The sequence below is a fragment of the Ascaphus truei genome, chromosome 9, assembly GCF_040206685.1.
Source record: "Ascaphus truei isolate aAscTru1 chromosome 9, aAscTru1.hap1, whole genome shotgun sequence".
Taxonomy (NCBI): domain Eukaryota; kingdom Metazoa; phylum Chordata; class Amphibia; order Anura; family Ascaphidae; genus Ascaphus; species Ascaphus truei.
The window spans coordinates 55,755,716-55,781,250 of record NC_134491.1 but is presented as its reverse complement, the minus strand read 5'-3'; the positions used below and the strand labels follow the sequence as shown (position 1 = coordinate 55,781,250).

Below are 25,535 nucleotides of genomic sequence, written 5' to 3'. Positions count from 1 at the left end.
ACATACCAAACGCCAAGATCATCCATCGGTGTTGGGTAGACATGTATGGTGGGCTCGCTGGAAAGGAAGTGGCCTGCAACCATGTCATACAGACCTCGTATATAGCGTGGTTGTCTCTCTACAGTAGCCAATATATCAGTTTTCAGGTATGTGCATCAAGAACAGTGTCACTTTTGTGCTAACGAATGGCTGCACCGAAAACTAACATAGATTTGCTACATATTTAAACGAGGCTAGTTCACCAAATTGAACTCAATGGCCTATGGAAAATAGGTCTCGGGGTGTCTTCAAGGTCTGAAATGTTGCTCAAAGTGGAGACGTGCACTATTTACAGGACATGCTGCCTGCTCATCCATAACCAAGAGAGCAACACGCCACAAATTACATTAGGAAATGACAGTCTAGGAAGTATGAGAAGTTCCAAGCACTGTCCCTTCCCCGTAGACTGTTTAAATTAATCAGTGTTAAATCTCTAGGTTCTAACATCATCTGCCTGAAAATGAACAGCGCTGTAGGGGAAAGACAAAAAACAGTAATACTACAGGCAGCCTGGATGTTTTATTGCTGAACTTTATTTTTGTTATTAAGTTTAACTGTTGTTTTTAAGTATTTTGCATTTCTGGATACATCGCAGCAAATAAAGGAATATCCTGTGCCGCTGCAACAAAATACTTGAATTTATATTGAAAAAAGAGACGTGGAAGGCAGCACGGCGTGGTGATGCAGTATTCACTACTCCAGGGGAGCGCAAACGTTTGGAGCTGCGCCCCCCTGCCTTCTCCCCCTCGCTCTTGCGCCTCCCTACCTGGTTTAGTGGCGTCAAATGATGCCGAGAGGTAACGTGACGTCACGTGACCCCATTGCCATGGATACGGACCTGTGACGTCACTCCGCATGATACCGCGGTGTCATTTGATACTGTGTTGCTGTGGTGACGCATCACAGCAACGCGTCTGAACTGGTAAGTGAGTTGCAGAGGCCTCACGCGATCCCCTGGCATTTCATTTAAATGCCTCGTGGAAGAGCGCGGGGCCTTTGCAACCGCCCGTGCCCCAGGATTTTTTTTGGGGTGGGGGGGGGGGGGGGTGCGGGCGGTTACACTTTGTGCACCACTGCACTTCTCAGTGACAAGAGGGAATGCAAAAATAGAAGTCTTGGAATCAAAGACAGAATATATAAAGACAACATCTGTATCACTGTTAATTTGAGTTTCAGGGGTTTTCGCCGGCTCCTACTTAGAAACGGGCATTTTTTTTTTTTTTTTTGCAGATTTGGATCTGCCTCGATTCGGCCGGTTCCTTTTGGTCCGCGAACTTCCACAAATCAGTCTAAAAAAGAGCAATTCGTCTTTTTTACGGATTTTTCTTTTTATCCCCGACAATCCACATGGCGGATTCCGCAATCTATTGGCTGATTTTTTTTTTTGCGGAATCCGCAGATTGGAGCCTTAAAGATCTTTACGGATTGTATCCAACGGTGGTTTTGGATTCATCCGCATTGGATTGAAACTGGAACAATCCGTTGGCGGATTTTACACCGCGGAACGGATTTTGAATGGAAAGCTCGGGAAATTCCACAAAAATGGATTTGGACAGTTTCGCCGTCTCTACTCAAACTGGCTACTTGATCAATCCTTTTGGCCACAGGGGCTAACCTCTTTGGAACCTCTGCTGCTCTTTGCTTTTTATTACTGGCTATTGCCATATACCAGCGGTGCGCAAACTGGGGGGCGCGACGCCCAGGGGGGCACGAGACTGCCTGCGGGGGGTGAGGGGGCGCGCTGTTTATAGAGGCCCCACGTGATTCCCGAAGGCACTTAAATTAAGTGCCGGGGAGCTGCAGGGCCTCTGCAAACCTTTACTTACCTTGGCTCCACACGCGTCGCCATGGCAATATGCAGCGAGGTCATGTTGCTATGGCAACATGACGTCATGATGCTGGAGCCGAGGTAATTTGGGCTGAGGGGTGGTGACCACCGGCAGGTGGGCGCAGGGAAAAAAGTTTGTTATACAAGCAGCACACCTACTGTAGTCTGGCATAACTGTCACTGCTATTTTTGGAATTAGGTTTTTAAATCTATGGGGACACGAAGGGGGAAAATGACTGGTGAGATCTCGCAAATTTCTTCCACCTACCCCTGTCCGACAAGATTGATAATTTGCCTATGGGAATGTGAATAGATGTGTCTTTGCCGCAGGTCGAATACATTTATATGTTTCATAATATAGTTGGACACAAAGTAAGTTACAGTGAGTAAAAAAGTGCCGAAAAACCCTTCCCCGTGTAGTGCACAGCAAATACAAATACCACTTGTGAGCACACTCCCATGTGTCAGACAGGGCCGCAATACTGCCTTTCCCCAATATTTCTTAAGCTGAGGCCAGGCAGGGAGCGAGCGCGCTGGTGCGCGGTGAAGTCACGCTCCCTTCTTGGCCGGGAGATTTGTGGCCAGTTAGGTGCATGGGGGGGGGGAGTTGTGTTGGGGGGTGCGGCCATGACGTCACGGAGCTGGTTCCCCCTCATTGGGGGAACCGCTCACGTGACGCGCCAGCGAGAGGCAAATTCAGTTTTGGTTGCTTCGGCAAGCAGCTAAGCACCGAGCTCGCGCACGCTGGCCACACACATTGCTGCAATGTGTTTCATCACGGTCAGCGTGAGCGTGAGTGCCCGCTCAGCGTCACCCCTGACGCAGCCTTAGCATACAGTGCTTCCACTGCAGCCAGGGATTCTGGGTAATACCATGCAAATAAGCTCTCACAGTGTGTCACTTTTTGCTTCTTGCCCATTTTAACATTAACCCCTATAAACTTATGCCTGCTGTATAATCTAATTGGAGAGTGAGACAGTCTACATGACAGCAATGTATCTCACCTTTATTAACACTGATACTGGCTTACCTATTAAGCCCATGACAAGAACAGTAACATAGAAAAATGTATGTTTATGTATCAAAACAGATTTAGCCAACATAAAAGGCTCTTAGAATGCAATGGGAGTTTTTGGTTTGATCATTCTTATCTAAATACGGCAAGAACTACAGATTTCTATTGCTACAAACATTTTCACACGAATTTGCATTATCCCTAAAATTCCCTATTCAGAACACTATGAAACCAACTCCTCCTTGTAAGAGAGAAGCTATAAAGCAGCCGTCCACCCTCCCCCTTTAATATGTGCATCAATACAAAATCGACACAATGATAATTAATTAGCTAAGTTGCCGATCGATTCGTTCTCCTGTGAACGATCGGTAAAGATTCGGCTGGGGGGGGTTCACTAAATGGCTGTCAGTGCGGCAGAAGAGGACCACAGATGCAAAGTTCTGTGGGGAAGAACATGTGACCAGGCAGTCACTAGATACTTTGTAAATGGTTGCTATAGAAACAAAAAAATGCTTGTTACATTATAATACATATAAAATGTAATTCAGAGTTGTTTACAAAAAAATGCTACAAGTATTTTCTCATAGTACAGAACTGATTTATTAAACATGTGGGATATTGCTTGGTCTGCAGCTTTAAGCCCCATTGAAATGCAGACACCGCACAGCATACTGTATTGACTCATCTTCAGAAGCTAGTAGAGAAGGTGTTACATGGCTGAATGCCCTCACTACATTGCAGCTGCTGTACTCACCTTGCTGGCATCACAACATATTGTGTAGCATTGAATGATTTGATGTATATCACATCTCTAGAAACAGAGTTACTTTCCCCAAGCAATCAGTGCTTTTAAACACAGTGCACCGCTCATCCATGTCATGTACTGATGTTAATCCCTCTTCTCTGGCAACATGAAATGGTTAATTATGCAAACATAATACAATTGTTATGTTCTAATTTTCTTTGCTGTGATTGGGGAAGCAAATCATGGATAGAACAAAGTAAGCTGTTGAAATGTTCGTCTATGAGGATTCCTTGTTGCTTGGGAATGCATGAGTTGCTGCGTAAATAAACCATCAGTGGGTGCCATCACCCAGCACAAGATGATTAATGTGAGAGACAGAGCACGCTTGTTTCCAATGATTAATTAGCCTGCTGCACACATGCAGATCCCAGGCGAGGTTAAACAAAAGCATGAGCTAAAATAATACAGACATTTAGGCTAACCGAGGGGCTTCTATTTTTTCACATTATTTGAATACTTTGAATTCTGCAGTTTTGTAGCGCAGTGAACACACACACACACACACACACACACACACACACACACACACACACACACACACACACACACACACACACACACACACACACACACACACACACACACACACACCTATCTATCGTATCTGTCTCAGTGGTTTAGAGATCAGATGCATTGTAAGGAACCCCAACCCTCTCTAATAGCGCGTCTGAGATCTGATGCATTGTAAGGAACCCCAACCCTCTCTAATATCATGTCTGATATCAGCTGCATTGTAAGGAACCCCAACCCTCTCTAATAGCGCACCTGAGATCAGAAGCAATGTAAGGAACCCCAACCCTCTCTAATAGCGTGTCTGAGATCAGACGCATTGTAAGGAACCCCAGCCCTCTCTAATAGCGCACCTGAGATCATAAGCACTGTAAGGAACCCCAACCCTCTCTAATAGCGTGTCTGAGATCAGATTCATTGTAAATTATTCTGTATTTGGTACCATTTTTAAATGACCTGAAAATTGCAGGGAACCCTTTAGGGATGCCCGGGGAACCCATGGGTTCATAGAAACCCCTGTTATCTATCTCTTTCTATATACATCTCATATGCACTGACCTTGACCCCTTACAGACACACTTACCATAAAACCCACCTACTGTCTTTGTAAGTTCTGCCTACTTACCACTTAGATTGTAAGCTCTTCAGGGCAGGGACTCCTTTTCCTTGTGTTACTTTTATGTCTTAAAGCACTGGTTCACACTATGCTATTATGTTCCGTGTATTACTGCTGTGAAGCGCTATGTACATGAATGGCGCTATACAAATAAAGATACGCATACATAACGTCTATGTATGCGTATTATTGTTAGATGCAGTTGTAGTTATAGTTGCGGTAGAATGTAATCAGATAGAAAAAAGAAACAGATTTTACTCGAGCACAATTTCAGTTTTTAGTTCACTAAACAAAGGGGATCAGTGTACCCGCTCTGCCTCCAAACGATGGCTACCCCTGTAAATTGGGAAACATGTCAGAATAACGTTGAACAGTTCTGACATGAATGTTATGTTACTTATTTACTGCACATTTTCCTCTTATTTAGTACTGTAACACAAACGTATTTCATAAAACTGGCTGATTGTGATATAATAATAAGTTCTTGTACAGCGCTTTACAGAGACATTTTGCAGGCACAGGTCCCTACCCCATGGAGCTTACAATCTATGTTTTTGGTGCCTGAGGCACAGGGAGATAAGGTGACTTGCCCAAGGTCACAAGGAGCCGACGCAGGAATTGAACCAGGCTCCCCTGCTTCAAACTCTTGGTGCCAGTGCCTTTACTCATTGAGCTACTCCCTCTCCCAAGAATGCATCACTCTCCGATGGGTGAACATACACACAAGTAAATATGCATTGCAAGTCCTTCTGGCACTGATAGAGTTAATAAACAAAGCTGTTTTACTTATGTTCTCTAAGCTGAAAAACAAATGCATAGAATTGTTCACTGCTGACAAACAGCAAGGTCTTTATTATTATTATTATTTATTTTTTTGCATCTGACTGCTCAGAGCAAACCCGGCAAAGGGTCATTCTAGGGAAATCCGTCTTTTTATTGTCTGAGTTGACAAGTAGTTAAGGAAACAATAACTGGAACTGTGCATACAATAGCACTGTGCCGCGGTCTCTCCTTTGAAACAGAGCTATGTAAGACAGTGGTGAGAACATATGAATGCAGCGAGGCCAATTTCAGAGTGGTAGAGTGGATTAATATAACTTGCTTTATGTCCGGAGTGGCAAACTCCAGGCCTCAAGGGCCGCCAGTAGGTCAGGTTCTCAGGATATCCCTCAGTCAAAGACTGAGTCACTGATTGAGTCACCTGTGCTGAAGCAGGGATATCCTGAACAATCGGACTTGTTGGTGGCCCGTGGGGCCTGGAGTTGGCCACCCCTGCATTACGTGGTAGTGGGTTGAAATGTGTGAGGGGCTTCTATTATGCCTGACCATCAGGAAGAGGCAGCAGACTCCCTTTGAAGGTTGAATGGATCGAGTCTGAGCGGGCGTATTCTGGAATCTGTATCTTTTATCATTGATACATATTAGGGGAGAGAAATTCATAGATACCACTCATCAATAACGCCACCAACTGCACCACTTAACTTAAAATTAGACTGACAGCTGACGTTGTTAGAAGCTATAATAACTAAGAGCACCACATGGATTCAGGTCATTATGATATATTGAACTAATTCTGTTTAATTGTTTCCCCCCCCCCTCAAAGACAGAGTACATTTTTTCCCAATAAAAAAGGTTTTGTTGCCTTTTTATTTTAAAAAATATATTGTTTTAATGTTTTTCCTTTAGTGTCAAATGATATTAGATTGATCCACTAGCAGTTCTTTTGCACCGCAATCATTGTCAGTGGGCAGCTTAAGGAGTAATAATGGCTCTGGTTAGGGACTGTCCCCTGTCACTTTATATCTGAGTGCCTAGGGATGTGCTATATGTTAGTTTTATCTCCTTCCCTGACACTGAGCCACGAGGAGAGAAATCTCCAGGGTGTCTTAAAAGACACCTTCCATTAAAGTGGAGAAGAGTTAAATAAAAAGCAGTCAGTAGATCTTCAAACCAAAAGGGAAAAATAATAAAAGGCCGTTCTGTAGGGCCATTAATTGGAACGGGAGAACCACGTAAGTTTATGAACTGTCATCAATACGTACATCAATTCCTGTGAACTGTGGCCTGTTAGAGTTATTTTTTTAGCAGATGGTGTGCAGGTGGGGAGAAGAGTTCTACTTATTGGATCTAAATAAGAGAGATTGCTGCAAACTGCTTGGACCCCACGAAGTCACCCTGATCACACAATGCGTAGTGACATCCTCCAGTACATGTAAAATGATGATTGCACAAATATCTTAGATGAGAACATTTGGCATTTCTTTTCTGCTCTCATCACTGCAGTCATAGACATGTCCCTGTGGTTTCTCCTCAATTAAGCATAAGCCCTAAAATCAGTTTATATAGTATAGCATTTAATATTTGATGGATGCAATGACCCTTGGTAGCTTAGTGGTTAAACATGTCAAATTGCATTGTTACAGCCATATATTGCAGCTCCCTCCCACGATGAAGGGTTATAAAGTGGTGTTTGCAGTGCATAGGCATATTTAGTGGGACAAATGACTTGCTTTTATACACCAATGCGCTACAGATACTCACAAGACTCATAAAATGGAATGGACATTATTAGCAGAGTTACATAGCGTCATTTTTCTTCAGATCCACAAAGCAAGTTTTATAGACTTAGAATTCAAAACATAGGATAGTGTTTAACGGCTCACTAATATAATTTAACCATCTTAAATATTTAATTATTATTCTCATTAGCATTATAAGCATTGTTGGTTTTATTGTGTCAGAGAGTGTTTGTACTGATAGTAGGTGCCCACATTAATATTGAATCACGATTTATACATGCTCATAAATTTAAGTAATATAACTGATTTAAATTGGACTTGGAGGAGATAGGTAAGGTTTGAATTAAGTTGGACTTGGAGGAGTTGAGTAAGGTTTGAATTAAGTTGGACTAGGAGGAGTTGGGTAAGGTTTAAATTAAGTTGGACTTGGATGAGCTGGGTAAAGTTCAATTTAAGTTGGACTTGGAGTAATTGGGTAAGGTTTGACTGGTTTGCTTCTTCCAGTTTTAACTTTTGTCGCAAAGGTTTAAGAAATTTAGTTTATTGGTTTTCTAGCTACTAAAGGTAAAATCCCCTCCGTCCCCTACAAACTGAAGATGATTTTTGCACTTGAGTAGCTCGAAGTCCTAAAAGCAACAAAATTCAGGTTTTTACACAGGCTGGTGGTTGTTGGATTTTTGACTCAGTACCCATCTTTTTCTTATTTTATCACCAATACCATACGATTATCATCCATTCTTTGTGAGGCAATGGAATTGAGTTTGGGATCTAATTAGAAAGAGTAAGGGGGTTTGGGTTATTGGATTATTACTATTTCCGAAATCTGTCTCAGCGTCTCCCCTGCTGAAATCACTCTCCTGGCTTCCTATCAAATCACGTATCTCGCACTCAATTCTCCTCCTCACTTTTACAGCTTTACACTCTTCTGTTCCTACCTACATCTCAGCCCTAATTTCTCACTATGCACCTTCCCGATGTTCTGCTCAAGGATGTCTTCTCTCTACCCCCTTTGTATCTAAAGCCCTCTCCCGCCTTAAACCTTTCTCACTTTCTGCCCCACACCTCTGGAATGCCCTTCCCCTCAGTACCCGACTAGCACCCTGTCTATCCACCTTTAAGACCCACCTTAAGACACACTTGCTTAAAGAAGCATATGAGTAGCACCGTGGCTAATACTATACACGATACATAAAGCTTGTCCCCCGGCAGACGCACTTACCTGAACGCCCTCCTACTGTCTCTGTACATTCTCCCCACCAATTAGATTGTAAGCTCCCCGGAGCAGGGACTCCTCTTCCGAAATGTTACTTTTATGTCTGAAGCACTTATTCCCATGATCTGTTATTTGTATTATTTGTTATTTATATTGTTGTCACATGTACTACTAATGTGAAGCGCTATGTACACTAATGGCGCTATATAAATAAAGACACACATACATACATACTTGGTAAACATACTGTCTAGCTAGACATTAACTATATTTGCACACCATAAAAATAAGCCGCGGTCACCCCATAATGCAGTTAATTGACTTTTCTGCTCTCCTAGAGTTATTCTTCAGTTTATTGTAGTTATTTGTAATGGCTAGAGAAAAAGCTCTCCTGCCACTGTGATAAGTATATCTGGCACAGTGGAACAAGCACAGCATAGCCACATAGCATGACATTACTTTCATTCGAGTGCTCTGCAAGCTTTACATGTCATTCTGGGCTATGACAAATTTTTCCTTAAGCGCCCGAAATTGCTCATACAAAATGACAGCATGACCTTTTTTTTTCCTTGTGTGGCAAGATTGTTCTTTTCTGTTTCGAAGATAATCATTTTTATTCTAACTAGATCATTATTGGCCCAATTCAATTACCATAGACTATTAAAATATGCTTCCGATTTAAGTTACATTTGAATCCATTAGGGAAAGATAAGGAAATTGAAATTAAAGTATATTGTTAATTTTTTTTTAAAGAACCCAATTCAATGTCATTATGACTTCTTGGTTTCTAATTCAACTAGACATTAGAAACTATGACACTAATTCAAATTAAGCAGTAATCCTACACAGATAAGCAGTAATACTTTTTTGCAAATTACATATTTTTTTGTAGATTGGAAATAGAATACGTTACACATCCTTAAATCTTACTATTCTGCATTATATTATCTACTTAGCAGTATTTTCAACGGTGTATATATATATATATATATATATATATATATATATATATATATACACACATATATATATACATACACATATATACACACACACCATCAACATCCCTTGTCAATCCACTGCTGGATGAAAGTCTCCCCAAGGATCTTTCTGGTACTGCAGTTGAAGCCTCTTCTCCACATCTCTCCAACACTTTTTTTATTTCATCCTCCCATCTTACTTTTGGTCGTTGTCTTGGTCTTTTAATTCTCCTTGGAATCCAGTCAAGTACCATCTTTGTCCAACGATGGTCATCTCTTATTACGATATGTCCGGCCCACGGCCATGATAAGTCCGTCACCTTTGTGATGGTGTCACAGACTTTTGCTTGGTTTCAAACCCATTTATTTTTTTCCCCGCCTCTTCTGTTAATACCTAACATACATCTCTCCATACTTCTCCATACTTCTGTGAGTTACCTGAAGCTTGTGAATTATCTTCACATTTAGGATCCAAGTTTGGCATACATACGTGAGTACGGGCAGAATACACTGGTCGAAAACTTTCCTCTTGAGGCCCTGTGGAAGATTCCCTTAAAAGATTATCTTTTTTCTCAAATGCGCTCCATCCCATCTTCCTTCCCCTGTTGATTTCATCTAAAAGGTTCCCATCCATTGTTAGTTGCCGGCCAAGGTAGACATAGTCTTTGACGCCCAGTAGTTCTATTCCATTTATTTTGATGTTTGCAGACACACATTTGTTGAACATCACTTTGGTCTTCTTGAGATTAATATGGAGGCCACATTCTTACTCGCTATGGCGAGTTCTCCAATGTGTTGCTGGAGGTCTTCTGGACTTGTGGCAAAAATAACAATGTCATTTGCAGATCGAAGGTGGCTCAAGTATTCACTGTTTTTAATTTTCTCCCCAATGCAATGTCTTGTACAGTTATTTAAGTGTTGCTCTGAAAATCTTTGGTGACATGGTGTCTGGCTGCTGCACTCTTTTGCTTATCCTTATCATGCTTGTATCTTATTGTAATATAATGGTTGATGTGGCATTCTCATAAATGTTCTTTATCATCTCACTGTACTCTTCTTGAACACTTTGGGGCATGTTCATTAAACTCGGAGATCACTGACCCGTGCGGTCCGACTCGGAAGCCTCATTGACTTTAATAAGGCTTCTGTGTCAGACCGCACGGAAAGGCAGTTTTATGGCTCCGAGACTCTCGCTGTTTGTGTTATTATTGCATTTAGAGCCATTGAGGTGCAGACAGAATCAAATGCTTTCCCATAATCTACAAATCCTGAAATGAGTTGTAGATTGTATTGTATGTCTTTATTTATATAGCGCCAAAAGTGTACTCGGCGCTTCACAAAGAATACAGTACGGGGAATTATAATAATACAATAAGCGCAGCAAAATCAGACAATAGGAAAGGAAATCCCTGCCCCGAAGAGCTTACAATCTAAGTGGTAAAATGGATTAGGATTGGATCTAGCGGGATTTTGATGTCAGTCACATCTTTTATTAGTTTCAAAAATGTCCTCCGGTATGTCTGCATTACTGGACAATAGCACCAGATATGTGCTAATCTCCTATTTGTCCACAACCCCTCCAACATCTATCCAAGGTCTCTGGGAACATCTGCTTTAATCTTTTGGTGGTGTAGTACCAACGTAACAAAATGTTATATATATTCTCTTTTGTTACCGTACATATAGAGGCTTACCCGCATTTCTGAATGATATTTTGAATGTATTATAATGTAACAAGCATTTTCTGTTTTTATAGCAACCATTTACAAAGTCTCATCCCCTTCCTCTTCTGAAATAGGTTCTGGCACACCCCTTTTTGAGCCCTGCCCTCTCTCTAGCAGTGCACCAATTGTATCTAGTGACTGCCTGGTCACATGATCTTCCCCACAAAACTTTGCATCTTTGGTCCTCTTCTGATGCACTGACAGCCATTTAGTGAACCCCCGAGCCGAATCTTTGCCGATCGATAATAAGAGAACGGATCGATTGGCAACTTAGCTAATTACTTATCATTGTGTGAATTGTATTGATGCACATATTAAAGTAGAATTGTTTTTTTAAATAAAATTTAAAAAAAACGCAGCTTAGACTGCTGCTTTCAGCAGCATGTAAAGAGTTTTGCAAAGATTTTTTTCTACTTCTTCCCTAGCTTCTTTTAAGATTTCAGTTGTAATTCCATCTTCCCCGGGAGCCTTCCCATTCTTCATCAATTCTATTACTTTTCCCACATCTTCAGGAAGGACGCATGGTACATTATTGGTGGTTTCTCTTCGCTCATCCTCTGCTGGATTATGCCCTGTGCTCTTGTACAATTTCATGCAGAAGACCTCCACTCTCTTTATGATAAGTGCACAGTCTATTATTGTTGATCCATGGTCTTGTTTGAGTGCAATGATTTGCTTCTTCCCAACCATACGTCACCGCCTCGTCTTCTTTAAGCTTTTGTATAATCTTCTTCACCGTATCCCAGTTACATGTTCTTACATCTTCAGTTCTACGTCTACGGATTGTCTTGTACAGCTTCTGGCGTCTTCAGATTGCTCCATTTCTTGTCATTTCCTCAGTAATTGCTTTGTCTCATCAGATATTTTCTTATCCTGTTTTTTGTCAGCGATTCCTCTGTTTTTTTCTGCGCTTTCATCTACAATCTTTGGAAATTCTTCAGCATTGTTTATTAAAGTGTCCCTGCGCATTTCGAGCACGGTGAAGCGATTTTTCAGTTCTAGTTGAAAGTCTCTGCTGTTATACTTTAAGTTATTGATGTTGGTTGTTTTTGTCGTTCTTTTTAATATAGTTTTATGTATGGTGTGACTGTGGAGTGAATCGCTGATAAGGCAGATTATATACATATTTATATGTAATAATGACCTTGGCAGAAATCCATGATAAAGACAAGGTTGGCATTGCTTTACCTTCCCCATCACTCTAAAGTAATAAAGTCAGAAATCTAATGGGAAAGGAGGACCTTCCTCATATGTCCCTGTAAGAGGCACGTGCAGAGGTGCAGCCAGGGAGACATATTTGGGGAAAATAAACCTTGGCTTTTATTCCGCCCGTAGCTTTAAGCAATACAGTTTAAGGAAGCACACAAATAAACAAACAGCCTACCCCTTTGTAAGGACTAACTCACTTTCCCAGTCCCTATCTGCAGGGTTGGGAGGATAGGCCTCTTGCCAGCCTATGACCCCAAAGTCCAGAGCGGTACCTGTAAGAAGGGGGCTCTGTATGTCAGTCTCTTGGTTGTGTCTGTTGGTAGGGGGGCACCCACTGGCGGGTCCAGAGTCCACTGCGCCCTGGATGTAGAGGGTCTGGTTTCAGGGTATGTTGCTGGCAGCACAGTCCTTCTGTGCTCAAGATAACTGCTCCTGTGAGTCTTTTGCTGGCAACACAGTCTCTCTGTGCTCCAGAGATTACCCCAGCAGTTCCAGCAGGAGGCTTTTCTACCTGTCTGATGAGCCAGGTGGAGACTGGTTAATTGTCTGTAGCTGCAATTAACCAGCTCCCTGCTGGATTCCTCTGACCAATACAGGCTTTCTATTGAAGCCCTTTTAGACAGGGGATCTGCCCTGTCATACTCCTGCATTCTGCTTTTTCTGTGGTATTGTGGGAACTTTATTATTATTATTATTATTATTAGTATTATTAGTTGTAGTAGTAGAAAAGAATGAAAAAAGCAGTGTGTACCATTATTATGACACGTAAAATGGTTACTTATTTTACATGCGTGTGAGGACTTTGGTTCATGTATTTTCCGTCCCAGCTTCAGCACAGGTGGCTCAACCAGTCCCAGCTTCAGCACAGGTGGCTCAATCAGTCCCAGCTTCAGCACAGGTGGCTCAATCAGTCCCAGCTTTAGCACCGGATGCTCAATCAGAGGCTCAGTCTTTGACTGAGCCACCTATGCTGAAGCAGGGATATCCTTCAAACCTGACCTGTTGGTGGTCTTGAGGGCTGGAGTTGAGTACCCTTGTTATAGGGTTCAACTCCCGTTGCTCAGCTCCTTGTGACCTTGGGCAAGTCACTATCTCCCTGTGCCTCAGGCACCAAAAACATAGATTGTAAGCTCCACGGGGCAGGGGCTATGTCTGTAACAATCCTGTGGGCTGCCTACCGTCGCACTATACTGTAATTGTGAAGCGCTTTGAGTCCCATTGGAATAAAAGGGCTAAATGAAATAAAGTTATTATTATTATTATGATTAGCTAATTAAGGTAGAAGCAACTAAACAATATAAATTGCCTAAATCTCTGCAACCTGGAATTCCAAGCAGAGCCCCTGGGCCCATATGTTTTGAGTTAGATTAGTAGTGATGATCACTGAAGCAGCAGAAGCATTAATGTTGGTGAGGCTGTCACAGTGGTAGTTAGCAATTTACTTAAGTAATAATGTAGGATAAAGTCTGGGTTATAAATCGGGAACGCCATCAGCCATCAGTTTAACTTTCCATAGGAGCAGCCTGGGAAATACTCTTTTTGGAAGTAGTGAAGGCTGTTTTTGAAGACAATATTTAGGAACAAAAGAGGCACAAGGTAAATCATACTTGGCAATTGTTTCTCAGAGCAGCGCAAATTAGACTGGATTAAAGTTAATCTGTCTGTTGAATACTAACAAAAGAAACCCAACAGAAGCTGATCTAATCGTCAGATAGGATAGCACAGGAATTACTTCTTTCGTTGGGCACAAGATCAGTGGAAGAAGCAGGAAATTTGTAAACGTAATCCTTTCTTGAGTGCCGTATACAACAATGTTTTTCTCGGCTAAGAAAGGGAAGCTTCTGAAAATAAATTGGATAAAGCCGGAAAGTGTACACAATAATATAAGGCGCTTAAACATATTGTGAGAAGCTGCTTCAATGTTGCACTTTTTTTTTTTAATGAGCCTACACTCAGATGACACTTGTGTTCAGTGTATTAATAATGTCCACTGGTTTATTTGTTGTTTTCAGTGGTTTGCCACAGTTTAATCATGCGCAAATCTTAGTGTTTGTAGCTAAATCACACACTACCCGTACACGTCCAGGACAATGGAGTGTCACTACAAAATTGATGAGAAGGTTTTATGACTTCATATACAGTATTAGTTGTATGTCCTAATGCAGTGGTTTTCAACCTTTTTTTTGGTAAGGAACCCTATAATTATATTGTGAAATTCTGCGGAACCCCAATCCTCTCTAATAGCGTGACTGAGATCAGATGCATTGTAAGGAACCCCAGCCCTCTCTAATAGTGCTTCTGAGATCAGATGCATTGTAAGGAACCCCAACCCTCTCTAATAGTGCTTCTGAGATCAGATGCATTGTAAGGAACCCCAACCCTCTCTAATAGCGCGTCTGAGATCAGATGCATTGTAAGGATCCCCAACCCTCACTAATAGTGTGCCTGAGATCAGATGCATTGTAAATTCTTCTGTGTTTGGTACAATTTTCAAATGACCTGAAAATTGCAGGGAACCCTTTAGGGATGTCTGGGGAACCCAAGGATTTCTAGGAACCCTGTTTGGAAAACAGTGCTCTAAAGAGATGATGGACAGGAAGGAGCTTTAAGTAAGTGTAACGGCTGGACCCCCCTTGTCTGACCCACCCAATCTCACATTGGCCCGTGTGGTCTAACCGGTCCCCATTACAAGGTCGTGTGTGGTGGTGCACCTGCAAGTAACAGGACTCCTGAGTCTCCGCTTGGTGTTATAGAGGATATCATCAGGACAGGTAGCTGAGGTAGTGGTTACGAGTCCAACTTACTTCATGTGCAGCGCCTCCACCTCATCAGGATCTATGCTTCCGCAGGGAGATGGTCCTGGTGAGGAACTCCTTCTCGGTGGTGACTGCCACTGTTGAGTAATCTCACACTCACACAGCGGGGGTTTCTTTGAACATGGCATCTTTATTGTGGATTGGGATGTAGCAGACTGCCCCACGCAGCTGCCGGCTCTAGCCGCACATCTCGTCGTGCTGTCCCTTTGCCAGGTACGCCCTCCCGTCTTGAAGTGGGTTTCCCTTTCTCCTAGGGAGATCACCACTGCGCCAGGTCCCTGGACACAGTGTGGCTTAGACAGACTTGATTGGTCACTCTGCTACCGCTAGTTACAGCACTAGGGTCACAAAAGTATTCCTCCAATCCCTTATGCCGGAGCATACATTTTACCAGCTGCTTCACACAACTGCTGGCTAACTCTCAACTAACTGACAGTGTTGTGCCCTTTATACCTCAGGGGGCAGGCGCATCTCTGATGTCACTATCCAGGGACTCAGAGCATACAGCCACTCCCTTCCTTACACAGGGCACCACACCAAGGTGTGAGGGAAAACCTCCATAACTACTGTTGACAGGCCTGTACTTACCAGGACTTACTGCCAACAGAGAAGATGTACGCAGTCATTATTATGCATGGCTACATAAGTTTCAGTGTTCCATTTTGTTGTTATTAATTCACAGCAGTGATTCCTAAACACTGGCATCATTTTTAGGAATCAGTCATGTTGAATATTTGGGCTTCTCTTCGCAAAACAATGAGTTTGTGCTCATTCCTTTTTTTTTTAAACTCTCACTCTACTTGCAGTTTTTGTTAAAAGTATAGCAGTTTATTGCTTAACACTTTACATTTCTTTGTTTAATTATAACATTTTTTTGTATAAAAATGTCATGTGTATGCACATAAGGATTATCAAACACACCAGATCATTTCAGTTTAATGGTGTTACTTAAGATGCACAAATTCATTCAGTGATACATTTGAAAAAGCTTGTGTTGTGCCCAATATCTCTGCTAATTTAATATCTAGTTTGAAGTAGATGAGCCGGATATTATGGGCTAATTGCTTTTCCAGGTTTTAGTTATGTAGGCAGATTAAGTAGTCTGAGATGCATTTGTGAAATGTAATAATCACATTAATGGGGGGAAAGAAAATATTCTGTCTCCCGGAATATCCAGAGGAAAAGTATTGTTTGTTCACGCTCACTTCCTTGTATGGTACCCCTGGGGAATACTGGAGAAGTTTATTGGAGCAGTAATTATCTTGTCAGGTCTCATGCCTACACTTTGCTGATTGTATTTTGAAGATGTTCACAGATTTATTCCCATTATTTTATGATAACTTCCTTGGGACCAAGAAAAAAATATCCTTCTTATTCAAAATGAAGATGATAAAGTGTAGTAATTGCTTCCATGAGAGGGTGTTATATACTGTATGTATATATGTGTATACTGTATATATATATATATATATATTACTAGGCTCCTTGCCAGGCAGACCATGAGATCCAGGGAATCCAAGGAACACAAAGTAAGGAAGAAGCAGCACAGTTGGTAATATCAAAAGTTATATTCAAAAGCAGGCACAATCACCGACGTTTCTGTCCTAAGGACAGGACCTTTATCAAGGGAGTGCTCACAACGCAGTGACTCCCACCACCTATATATACCTAACAACACCTACAATCAATGACCAATTACATAACACCAGAAATGCACACACCTGTGTAGCTGCAGCCATCTCCGTCGAATGAGGAGATGAAGTCACTGCTATGCGTCTGTCTCCCGCGCTGTCAGCAGTCAGGAGCGTCAGTGGTAACTAGGGAAACCCCACACTAGAAGAAATCCCTCTATTGCGCATGCGTGGCGCTCAAGTCCCGGCTGCTAAGCAGTAATGGACATATTGAGGGAGAGAAGGGGGTTCCCGAAGTGCTCCGTGAGAGCTGCGCAAAAGCGCATGGAGTGAGAGGCAGCTGTGAAAGGCAGCATGAATAACATGTTACCTGTTCAATACACGAAGGGTGAATGTGAATAAAGTAAAATCACCAAGGCTGGGCAGGGGGAACGGACAAGGGACAAGAAAGCTGGGGGGGGGGGGGAAGAAAGGGGGGGGTAAGGGGAAAGGAAAAGGGGGGGGAGACAACAGGAAGGGGGGAGGAGGGTATAAAAGGGGGGGGGGGAAAGGGTAGGAAAGGGGAAGAGAACACAAAAGGGGAGGGAGGTGGAAAAGAAGTGTAACAGGCTTTTTCTGGACCGGCCTGACCCCCCCAATCTCATATTGGCCCCTGTGGTCTAACCAGTCCCCATTACGGTGTAGTGTCTGGTGGTGCACCTGTTGGCAACAGGACTCCTGAGTCTCCCGCATGATGGTGTGTGGGGATTTGCCAACCCAGACAGGCAGCTGAGGTAGTGTGCTTGAGTCCTACCTATATCCAGTGCAGCGCCTCCACCTCATCAGGATCCCTTCGGTCACTCGGGATGGTCCTGGTGAGGAACTCCTCTGTGGTGCCCCTCTCCGTGCAATAACTCCACACTTACACACGAGAGTGTTGGTAATCAAGGACATCTTTATTTGTACGGTGGGCCAGCTGCCCTCCACAATGGGGTGTATTCAGCCCTCCATTGTTCACCGTACTTCCCTTTGAAAGGTGTGTCCTCCTAATGTAGGGATTCCCTATCCCCGCAGGGATACTTCACCTGTGCCAGGTCCCTGGTCACAGTCTCATTAGTCCTTTTGATACACTAACTTTGATCTTCCTCTGATAACTGACAACCTCTAGACTAGACAGAACTAACTTTTAATCAGTGCTGTGCCTTATGTACCCTCTGGGGGCTGACACAACTCTGACATCACCAACCAGGGAGTCAGAGCCTGTGACCACTCCCATCCATATATAGGGCACCTCACCAGGGTGTGAGGGTAAACCTCCATAATTACTGCTGGCATGCCCATAACTTACCAGGCCTTACTGTCAGCAGGAGAGATGACTGCAACCATTTTACAACATGGTTACAGAAGGATGAAAAGAAGAGACATAATCTCAAGGGTAAACTCCTTAACTGAGGCAAAAATTAAAGCAAGTGAATAAGGGCAATAGGTAAAGCCCAGGAAAATGCAACACAATAATCACATATGGGGGACACTGAAATCAATGAAAACACTTAAATGAAACACCCAAGTCTGAAGTCCTCATTGAGGCCAAAAGGGGACATGGTTTTAAGGTCATGAATCATTTTAGCCTCCAACTGCAACAAAAGTCTGTTCCGGTCTCCACCTCGGGTAGAGGTGACGGCTTGTAGGATGGGCATACATCTCAGTGTTGACAGACTGAGTTTCTGCAGTCTGAAATGCCTAGCCACCGGAAGCAATTTGAAGTCCTCCTCTGTATTCTGGTCCATTAGCGCTTTTCTAATGGTGGACCTGTGGACAGCCATGCGCTCTTTAAACATACGACTAGTTTTACCTATGTAATAAGCCCACAAGGGCATCTGATGAAATAGACAACAAGTCTTGTCTCACAATTCATCGAAGTCTTAATGTGTATTGGTTTCCCGTTATGGGAATGGGCATAAGATTGGCCAATCTGCACAAAAATGCAATTAATGCACCCATGACATTTATATACACCAGGCTTCTTTTGTAGCCATGTTGTTGTAGGTGCATATTTCGTAGATGGATCAGCCTGTACCAGGAAGTCCCTAAGGTTCCTTCCCCGGCGGTAGCACATTCTTGGTGGTGCCTGGCAAATACTGCCTATTTTGGAATCATTGCCCAGAATGTTCCAATTCTTTTTGATACTGCGTTTGATAAAATTAGATGCAGCTGCGAAGGTTCTACTGATGTTAATACAACTGGCCTCCATTTCAGCTGTGTGCGGTGTAAGGAGAGATTTCCTATCCACAGCCCGGGCTTTGGTAAGAGCCACATCTACTTCTGTTCTTGAGTATCCCCTGTCGAGAAACCTATTAGCCATTTTACATAATGGACCCTCAACTAGCTTGGGGTCGCTAGTGATACGCTTAACCCTCAGCATTTGGGAGTAAGGGAGACCCCCGTTTGAGAGACTCAGGGTGATGGCTCGTTGCACAGAGCAGGGTGTTTTTATCAGTAGGTTTCTAAAATATCTATATATATATATATATATATATATGTAACGGGTTTATCCCCCCCCCCCCAATCTCACATTGGCCCGGGTGATATAAACTGTCCCCATTACGTGTGGTGTGTGATGGTGCACATGTAGGCAACAGGGCTCCTGAGTCTCCCGCTTGATGGTATTAGGGGATTATCAACAGGCAGGTAGCTGAGGTAGTGTGTGCGAGTCCAACTTACATCATGTGCAGCGCCTCCACCTCATCAGGATCTGTGCTTCCGCAGGGAGATGGTCCTGGTGAGGAACTCCTTCTCAGTAGTGCCATCCATGTGCGAGTAACTTCACACTCGCACAGTGGGGGTCTCGTTGAACAAGGCATCTTTATTATTGACGGTGATGTGGCAGACTGCCCCATGCAGCTGCCGGCTCTAGCCGCACATCTCTCCGTGCTGTCCCTTCGCAAGGTACTGTATACCCTCCTGAATTGAAGTGGGATTTCCCCTTCTCCTAGGGAGATCCTCTCTGCGCCAGGTCCCTGGACACAGAGTGGCTTAGACAGGCTGATTGGTCAACCCGGACCGCTAGTTACTTCACTAGGGTCACAAATTGTTTCCTCAATCCCTTATGCAAGTCATACTATCCTATCAGCTTTCCGCCGCTGTCAGAACACTGTAGAACTAGAACTCTCACTCCAAAATCCACCACCAACACCCAACCAACAACACTACAGTTAACCCGGGTTGTGCTTTATATACTTCAGGAGGCAGTCGCATCCCTTATGTCACTATCCAGGGACTCAGAGCATACGGCCACTCCCCTCCCTACATAGGGCACCTCACCATTGGATGAGGGAAAACCTCCATAACTACTGTGGGCATACCTGTTCTTACCAGGACTTACTGCCCACAGAGAGGAAAGCAATAAACCATTTATATACATGGCTATATATACATACACACACCACAAAATCTTTCTTGAAGAAACAGTACAGATGATGAATCAAATGATCAAAAGCTGGGAAATTCTGTTGTGGGCCCAGGATTTATAGCTCGCTCCTCCATTTTGCTCAGCATGACTTCATTGATGACAGAGCGGTGTCTCCTCTCTGCAAAATGGTCGCACAATGCATCTGCGGCGGGACTTCCCTCTCCTTTCAGTCACCTTTGAGTAAAAGTGTAAAATGGCACCCCATAGCGCTCCGCAGATGGGGGGGGGAGGGGTGGTGAGAAATACCGCATGGGGGGAGGCCGCTCTTCACGGGTTGGGGGTACCGAACTTTGTAATGGGGAAAGTGTTTCTACCAAACTACATCTAAAAACAATTCAAAATAAATAACTAGCAAAAGGAATTTCTACTCCCAAACCCTACAAATGTCAACATAATATGTTGACCCATTGTTAACGTGTCACCTAACTTCGGACACCTCTATAGACGAATTGTCTGGCTGGAAATGCACCAGCCCCCCATAACTATAATATAGTATAATATAATAAAGTCACAAGACGTTTAGATTCATTTTTCCAGAATTACTAAAGAAAAGGAAATGTATATTACTTGAGGAGTGAGACATTTTACTAGTAGGTTCTGCTCAATCATCTCTCTTTGTTCACTTCCATCCGTTCTATTTTCCTGTTCCCTTGAGTAGTTCTTGGCTTGCCTAACCCAAATTTGGTTGACAAAGCCGCGTCACGCAGCAGACTGAAGTTGTAGGGGAAATTAAGGCTAAAAGGGAATTTGGAAGTTACCAGTTTCCACATACCAGGAATAGCTGTAGCTTAAACCTTGCATCACGTTTTACAGAGTGGACGAGGCTGGTGGAACCTGTGTGTGAGATGAGTGCTTTGTGCTTTTAGAATAAAATTGGCTTGTTGGAAATTGCAGGGGGCTACTCACAAAAGGGCAATAGCTGTTACCACATTGTAACATATCAAAAATGAGAACAATGCAGACTCACACGGTCATGTTGAAGAGCGAAATATATTGACAGATCGACGTTTCAGTACTACAACATGGAGCTTTCTCTTGTTCTCATTTTTAATATTACCTGATTACCTATCAGTGTTGTGTAGCACCCATGGCAATATCCTGTTTTTGTCCTTTTTGTTCTGGATACCACACACCACATTGTAACAGGCGTTCAATATAATGGCCATTACAATGTGTGTATGGATACCACCTGTTTGTGACTATTCCCTCTAATCATTTAACATTTATAATGCAGAGCAATGTATTGAAAGACCCCCTCTAGGCCCCAATTAGAAAATGACCAAATGGACAGAAAAAGATCACCTATAGTGATTAGCTTTTTGAGTGTGGGACCATGTCTCATCGGTTGGAAACATAAGACAACATAATTGATTAGAGAAAATCTGGGGCAGACCACTAATTGGATCCTTATAAATGAACCATCTAACCCTACATTAAAAAGTAGTTCAATCGTATATTTAATGTTGGATGTTCATGGTTAGCTTGTATAATACTTACACAAAGAATGAAAATATGACCAACATTTGACAACTGGAGAATAAGTAGCACAGGCGTGTACGTATTATATTTTTAGAACTGTTGTTGGAATGAGACCTAACTGTCTGTGTTGTAAGTATAATATTGACAGTTGTTAGTACATCTTCATGTACATTTTAGGTGTAAAATAAATGATTATTTTAATGCTGTATAATACCTGTTCTATTCGCTAACATAAATGCACAGCCTTTTAATCTCCTCTTATAAATGTGTTCTGCTGCAAAATATCAGTTTCTCACAATATCCCTGAGAAATATACTCCTGTTGTGTTTATATATTCCTGATAAGATTTTCGTGTGAAGCAGTGGTAACTGGGTGCCTGAGAGCTTCTCAGTGGGGAAACCAATTGCTATAAGAAATGAAGAATACGGATAGACTAGACTCATGTATACCAGTGTCCTGGTAATATGTATGGGAATGCAATTTCAGTGTATTGATAACTTGTTAGAGTAGAGCAATATCTCCTTAACGGCTATCTGTAGCAGAGCCCATCTGGCCATGCGTGTGATTAGGGGACCATTTCAGCATTTTTATGATGTCAACGAGATTTCAGCAGTCTTGGACTCAGCTGTCAAGCTGTCGGATAAAAAGTTATGCAATAATTGAAACTCGACTGGGGGACAGATTAAGTAAATAACTTGCTGGTTCTATTTCAGCCCATATTTGTTTCTATTGGTCTCCTGATGGTGTGTTCTTATGAAATCTGATTAGAATGAAATGACTTGATTTGTTAAACAGGCAGAGCTGACAATGAACATCTGTTTCAATGGTTTAAATGACACCGAGTTCATAATAACATTGTTCTCTCTCTCCATGTTACTTTGTACAGAGCAGCACAGAAGCTCAACTTGTCCTCGAAGACCAAGAAGTGTCATCCTCCCCTGCCTCATTCCCATGAATACTCCGCTTATGCCACAAACTTTAGTGGCATCCTTCAGTTATGCCCACCCCCTGCTCCTCCATGTCTAATGAGAGCCGTGTCAAAAATCAAGGACAACCCGGGGATTGGAAAGGTATTCATCACTTTCGTTCAGTGTCTATTTTATTGTATGCTGATACCAATCAACAAGCAGCCTAAGGCATGAAACTAACCACTTTTCTTCTTCAAGACAATATTTACTGTCTATACCAGATAAAAACCGGGCAGCACCGCTCACATTGGATTACATTAAATTGTTCCGATTATTACATTAGGATTGTTCTGTTCTTTTGGTATTGGCAGAATTATTTTGCATGCAATTACACCGTTTAATGGTTTAACAGGAAAATATTCAAATATGCAGCTTGTATATGAGCTACTAGCGGCAGGCTTTTTGGCAAATTACCAGGAGTCTTATCATGCTGCAAAATGTGACTAAAATCTACAGAATGGGCTAATTTTAAGGATTATTCTAACTTCTTCATAACATAGGAGCTGCAACACACTGCAGAATAATAGAGATCGGTTCTTTCCATCATTATAAGGGTTACATGTACAGTAATGCTACTTGCAGTACACCTGTATTGTATCTTTGCTACTCAGGTGTAGCATTTCCCTGCTTTATTTATTATTCATGGTGTTTTTAACAAAATTGAAATCTATGCTTCTCCTATTTTGAACATAATTGACTGAGACAAGCTCCCTAGTAGCTTTGCTAGATGTTTTGATGCAAGTGGACACAGATAGAGATACTGTATACCCTGGCCCTATGGCACACAGTCCAATACAGTATGATAGAATGTTGTGTATGACTTCTAAGGCCGAGCTTACAGTGTCGGAGATGCTGCACGCGTGCACGTCAAGCAAACTTCAGTCATTGGCTACAGCAGTTTGCCAGGTGCCTGCGCGCCTGCAGGTGAAGAGGTGCGTTGATTCGGCAGCGTTTTGAGGAGACAATACATTTTGTCTTCTCAGGCGGCTGCTGCGTGATGTCAGCGTCACGTGAGCCGGTTCAACCAATGAGAGCGAACCAGCTTCGTGACGCCCCCCCCCGCCCACTCATCGCGCCAGCACTATGAGCAGGGATCGCTTGTGCTGCAGCCGCGCGGCACGGTAGGAGCTCGCACTCTCGCTAGCAAGCGGAGTGTATAATCTGTGCCTAAGGTTACACAGGTCACCTCTTCACGTCTAAAATGCATTACAACCCCTGCAGAATCCACCCACCATTAATAAATATAATTGCGCAAATGACCAACTCTGCGTGTTATCGTGTTGGAGACATCAAACAGTTCTACCCATTTAGATAAACTCACCTTTTAAGAGCAATGAACCAATGCAGCACGCTTCTTTTAACCAAATCTTTTTTTTTTTTTGTGCTCTCTCTGGATGTTATTAACTTTAATATGGGAACAGTAGAAATTATGTCTGAAATCCATTTTATGATGACACTGGAAAGATGTCAGATTATGCTCAAATCTCTGACATTAATGTGCTACTTAAGGTAATTCATCATACTGTAGCATTAAAAAGACATCTTTTTATTTTTCAACAGGGATGCTTAGCAGCATCTTAATTTTCCATTTCCTGACTACTTTAGTGTAGTATGAAGAATTTTTATGTCCAATTTGTTTGTTTTTTTACTCTCAGAACGGGTCTCTGTTCAACTTGAGCTGAACACTTTTAAGAGAAAATTTTAAGTGCCTGTCATTTGTCAAGATTTTGACATTTTACCTATACCACGGTGACAGAATCCTCTTATAAGAAATACCCAAAGCTGTGCATTTAATGAAAATGTAAACTGTTCTCCCCCGCCCCCCAATAATACATTTCACTCTCTTAACTCCTTCACTTCCGCACAGGTAGATATTCTGTGTCATCAGAATGGTGCATTATTTAAACCTTTTACTATCCCATTGGCCTGCAAACCCCTCTGGATGCAAAAGGGTTAATAGCTTGCACAAAAACCTACAAGCCCACAAGTATTAAAAAGGAAATCCAAGTGGCACTTTAATATATATATATTTTTGTTTTAATATATTGCAGCCTTTGATTACCTTTATTGAAAATGAATTACCTAAGCTGATGATCGATTCGTTCTCCCGTAATCGATCAGCAAAGATCCTGATTCCCAGGGTTCACTAAATGGCTGCCTTTCAGTTTCAATCAATCCTTCAGTCAGTGTTAGTCAGCAACTACAATGTATTCTTATATTACTAAAGGTAACATTATCTATTATTACAGTTTGCAGCTCAAACTGCTGGGAATATTGGCAACAAATGATCCCAAACAGGAAAGTGTTACAAAGATCTTGCACTGCTAGGGAGGTGCGTTGAAGTCTGCTACAGAAATCATGATCAGTATATTAAAACTCATTAAAAATGGCACTAAGAATTGAATAATAAAAAATGAATGTAGTAAGTATTATCTAATACTATAGAAATTATGTATTTAAAAAAAAAAACACCACACAAGTACTGTAGGATATTGCTTGGATTGCTCGCTTAAGGCAGGGGTGCGCAAACTGGGGGGTGCAAATTTTTGTAAGGGAGGCACCGCGCTTACAGAGGCTCCCCGCTCTTCCCCACATTTAAACTGATTGCTGGGGGAGAGCGCGGGGCCTCTGTAATTGCCTCTTACCTGCTCTCCGGCTTCTCCTGATACGTGTTTCCATGACAACGTGACGTCGCGACATCACCGAGAGAGACGCAGAAGAGCATGGAGGGGCGT

At 42.5% G+C, this 25,535-nt stretch overlaps 1 protein-coding gene across 4 annotated transcripts in view; it reads left to right on the top strand.

Annotated features, from left to right (window-relative positions):
• Positions 1 to 25,535, top strand: part of KIF26A (kinesin family member 26A) — a 111,141-nt gene that overhangs the window by 61,095 nt on the left and 24,511 nt on the right. For all 4 annotated transcript variants that reach the window (XM_075614949.1, XM_075614948.1, XM_075614946.1 and 1 more), the window contains exon 5: positions 22,719 to 22,902. In XM_075614949.1, the coding sequence (XP_075471064.1) occupies positions 22,719 to 22,902 (184 nt within the window). The remainder of the gene's footprint in view (positions 1 to 22,718; positions 22,903 to 25,535) is intronic.